This window comes from Meriones unguiculatus (genome assembly GCF_030254825.1).
Source record: "Meriones unguiculatus strain TT.TT164.6M chromosome 13 unlocalized genomic scaffold, Bangor_MerUng_6.1 Chr13_unordered_Scaffold_37, whole genome shotgun sequence".
Taxonomy (NCBI): domain Eukaryota; kingdom Metazoa; phylum Chordata; class Mammalia; order Rodentia; family Muridae; genus Meriones; species Meriones unguiculatus.
Genome location: NW_026843647.1, coordinates 3,399,023 through 3,402,776, shown reverse-complemented (window position 1 = coordinate 3,402,776; position 3,754 = coordinate 3,399,023). Strand labels below are relative to the sequence as shown.

At 34.8% G+C, this 3,754-nt stretch overlaps 1 protein-coding gene across 1 annotated transcript; it reads right to left on the bottom strand.

The window, feature by feature from the left end:
• Window positions 1–200: 200 nt before the first annotated feature.
• LOC132651011 (zinc finger protein 120-like) lies at window positions 201–854 on the bottom strand (the record flags this gene model as incomplete). The annotated part of the gene is made up of 1 exon (XM_060376335.1): window positions 201–854. A coding segment is annotated over one exon (654 nt), but the record flags the coding sequence as incomplete, so codon positions are not given.
• Window positions 855–3,754: the final 2,900 nt, after the last annotated feature.

Below are 3,754 nucleotides of genomic sequence, written 5' to 3'. Positions count from 1 at the left end.
GCAAAGGCTTTATCACACTAATTACCCTCACCAGGCTTCTCTCCACTCTGTGTCTTTTCCTGTTTTCGGAGACTACTCTGCTGTGAAAAGGCTTTATCTTATTGGGTATATTCATAAGGTTTCTTTCCAGTATGTGTTCTTTTATGTCTTATGAGAGCACTGTTTTGTGCAAAGGCTTTACCACACTGGTTACATTCATAAGGTTTCTCTCCAGTATGTGTTCTTTTATGTCTTATGAGAGCACTGTTTTGTGCAAAGGCTTTACCACACTGGTTACATTCATAAGGTTTCTCTCCAGTGTGTATTCTTTTATGGCTTATGAGAGCACTGTTTTGTGCAAAGGCTTTACCACACTGGTTACATACATAAGGTTTCTCTCCACTGTGTGTTCTTTTATGCCGTATGAGATTACTGTTTTCTGCAAAGGCTTTACCACACTCGTCACATTCATAAAATTTCTCTCCAGTGTGTGTTCTTTTATGGCTTATGAGATGACTGTTTTCTGCAAAGGCTTTGCCACACTCATTACATTCATAAGGTTTCTCTCCAGTGTGTGTTCTTTTATGGCTTATGAGATGACTGTTTCGTGCAAAGGCTTTACCACACTGGTTACATTCGTAAGGTTTCTCTCCAGTATGTGTTCTTCTATGGCTTATGAGATGACTGTTTTTTGCAAAGGCTTTACCACATTGATTGCATTTGTAAGGCTTCTCTCCTGCGTGTGTTCTTTTATGCCCTATGAGATCAGTGGTATAGGGGAAGGCTTTACCACATAGAGTGCATTTAAAGGGTTTCTCTCCAGTATGACTGCTTTCATGCCTGCAAAGATAAGTAGCACATGTGAAAGATTTACCACAGTCATTTCATTACACTAATAAATATGTTTTTCTATATGAATTAATTTTATAATTTGGCCTGATGGTAAAGAAGAATCAAATTTTTAACTTTTATCACTTTATTTATATTCATGATATTCCCCTTTATAATGGGTATTTTTTAAGATCCCTGTGATGATAAGAACATTTGTTATGTGATTCTCTTTTACAGCATCATTTTTCTATAAGAAGTTTTCTCCTATATATAAAGTGTATTGCAAGGATTCAGAGTTTTACCCCAGCAATCCCATTCAATAAAGTTTTGTACTGTATGAATGACACTTCATTTACAAAATGAGCTAGTACAAGCAGAAGAAGTTCCAAAATCCTTGTATTCATAGGTATTTTCATCAGTATGAGTTTGCTGAAGAAGTCTCAGTGAAGTTGAAAAACCAATTAACAGTAACCGTTTATCACATATAGGAAATCTACTCAAAGTGGGGACTTCTACAAAATCAACTGTTCTTGGAGAAAGACAGGTACACTGCTTCTTTCAATATTCCTATGCTCATGTGTCTTAGAATCATTTTGACATATGATATACCAGTTTAATTTACAAAAATACTAACGATTCCCACATTGAATTAACACAGTTTGTTTTTGTTCATCATAGACATGTCAGGGATTAAGGTTTCTCCAAACAATATTCTTGATTCTCATAAGCTGCTCCTTTCACTAAACTTTACAATGTTACTGTACGAAAATTAGTAACACTGGTTCTACTATGTAATTTTTGCTTATTAGAAGGTTTTGGACACATACTGATCACCAATTCAGTGTGTATACCTCTTACAATATCTGAGTAGATAGAATGAGACTAAATAGATTGGCAGTTCAAGTCAGTAGCTATAATGTCCATATGATTCAAATGGTATTTTTGTTACAATATTATTTTATTTTCTTCTATCGTAGGGGAGTGCCTTGTAAACACAAATCAGATACCGGACATTGAAGTACATGGAATTATGAGATTTTAATCATCATCAGTACACTTAAAGCAGTGGTGTTTTTACACTGTTGCTTTTCTTTAAAACTTCCAGGACACAGCCATGTGTGCTGGTACATGCCTTCAATCCCAGCACTTGTGGAGGCAGAAGCAGGCAGATCTGTGTGATTTTGAGGTCAGGCTGGTCTAACAAGCAAGTCTAAGAAAGTCACAGATACCCAGAAAAAAATCTATTTCAAAAACAGAAAATAAAAAGCAACCAATAAACAAACAAACAAACAAAAAACACCAGACTTCCAGGACACATTAAAATTTAAGATTTATATCTGTATCAACATGCACATAAAGTTACCTTTGATTACTTGTAGAACTTTGAAACTGTTCTTCAATATTATGGTCATCCCAATTGTAGTCTAAAATATAGTACCAGAAAATATATATTATTGGAAATATGTTATTATTAAGGGAAAACTTAAATCACTATCTTCTGTGACCCTTAGAACCATGCCTGATTTATTTACCTCATTCATCCTCATTATCAATTGGAATTACAGAAGAGGATCAATACAAAATAAAAGTTGTCTCTTTATTTTAAAAGTGAAAGAAAAATTGCAGTCTTACCTATAGCAGTGAGGTTTTCACAGGTCTCTAGCATCACATCTTTGTAGAGTTGCTTCTGGGAAGGTTCCAGCAAGGCCCACTCTTCTTGGTTGAATTTCACATACACATCATCGTAGGTCACTGAATTCTATAATATGCCATACATTTGTACAATAGAAACAGTGGCAACAATATAAATTTATACTTCACTGTCAATATAATCATATAATTCTACTGCTTCTTCAATTTATTTTCTGACACAGAAGTGTGAATGTTATACAGTTGGGTGCTGTGCATGATGTGAAGTAGGGGAGATGAAAAAGCCTAAAGGTTAGATTGAAAAAAAAAAAAAAACAAAGGCGTGCTTCAAAAACCTGTGTTTCATCAGTTTGTAAGACATGAATATAAAGTAGCCATTAGTTGGGTTCTTGAGCAATCTATGAATCATCTTCAGTTACTTGGGTGAGTAGCTCAGGACCCTGTCATGAGACAGGTGGAAGGACAAAACACAGTCATGATATTTTATATAGCAACAAATGAGATGTGTTGATCAGGGGACACTGAACAGATGGGTAACATCAGTCAAAAGACAACATGGTACTGAATATCATGTTTTGACCAGGGCTCAGGGATGTGGCATATCAGTATGTGAAGAGGGGGGCTCATATATTTGTGGAAGGGAAAGTGGACTACAGTGAATACATAGATAAAAATAATGTGAGTGGCAAGCAACAACAATCATAGCCAATAACATCATATTTCTGAGTGACCAGACAAAAGAAAAGGAATAGAACACATGATTATTCTTTGATCATTGTTTTGTATATCCTCCTTACTAAATAATGTAGTCTATAGATTAAAAATAAAGATTAAAACTTTTCTATTAAAAAAAGAAATGTTAATGTTATCACTAAGTCATTTTAGAAGAAAACAGAATAACAAGTTTTAACTGTATCATATCTGAACTTTTTGAAGAGGATATAGCTTTGGAATAGACATGGCAATTAATGTGGACAAAGACAAACAAAGAGAAGAGTGTGAAATAGAGAGACAGAGACATAGAGACAGAGACACACAGAGAGAGAAATTAACAGATGAACAATACTAAGTACAGATCAGAGAAATTTATTAACAGTTACTAACTACAAAAAATGGTGGACAAGCTGGGTGTATTCTGTCATGCCTTCAATTCCATCACTAAGGAGGCAGATGCAGGTGTATCTTATTGATCTGGATGTCAGCATTATCTATTCAAAGAGTTCTAGGATAGCCAGGCCTATATATTAAGAGAGAGCCTCCCCTAAAAGTCAATCAAACAAACACAAAATATTGA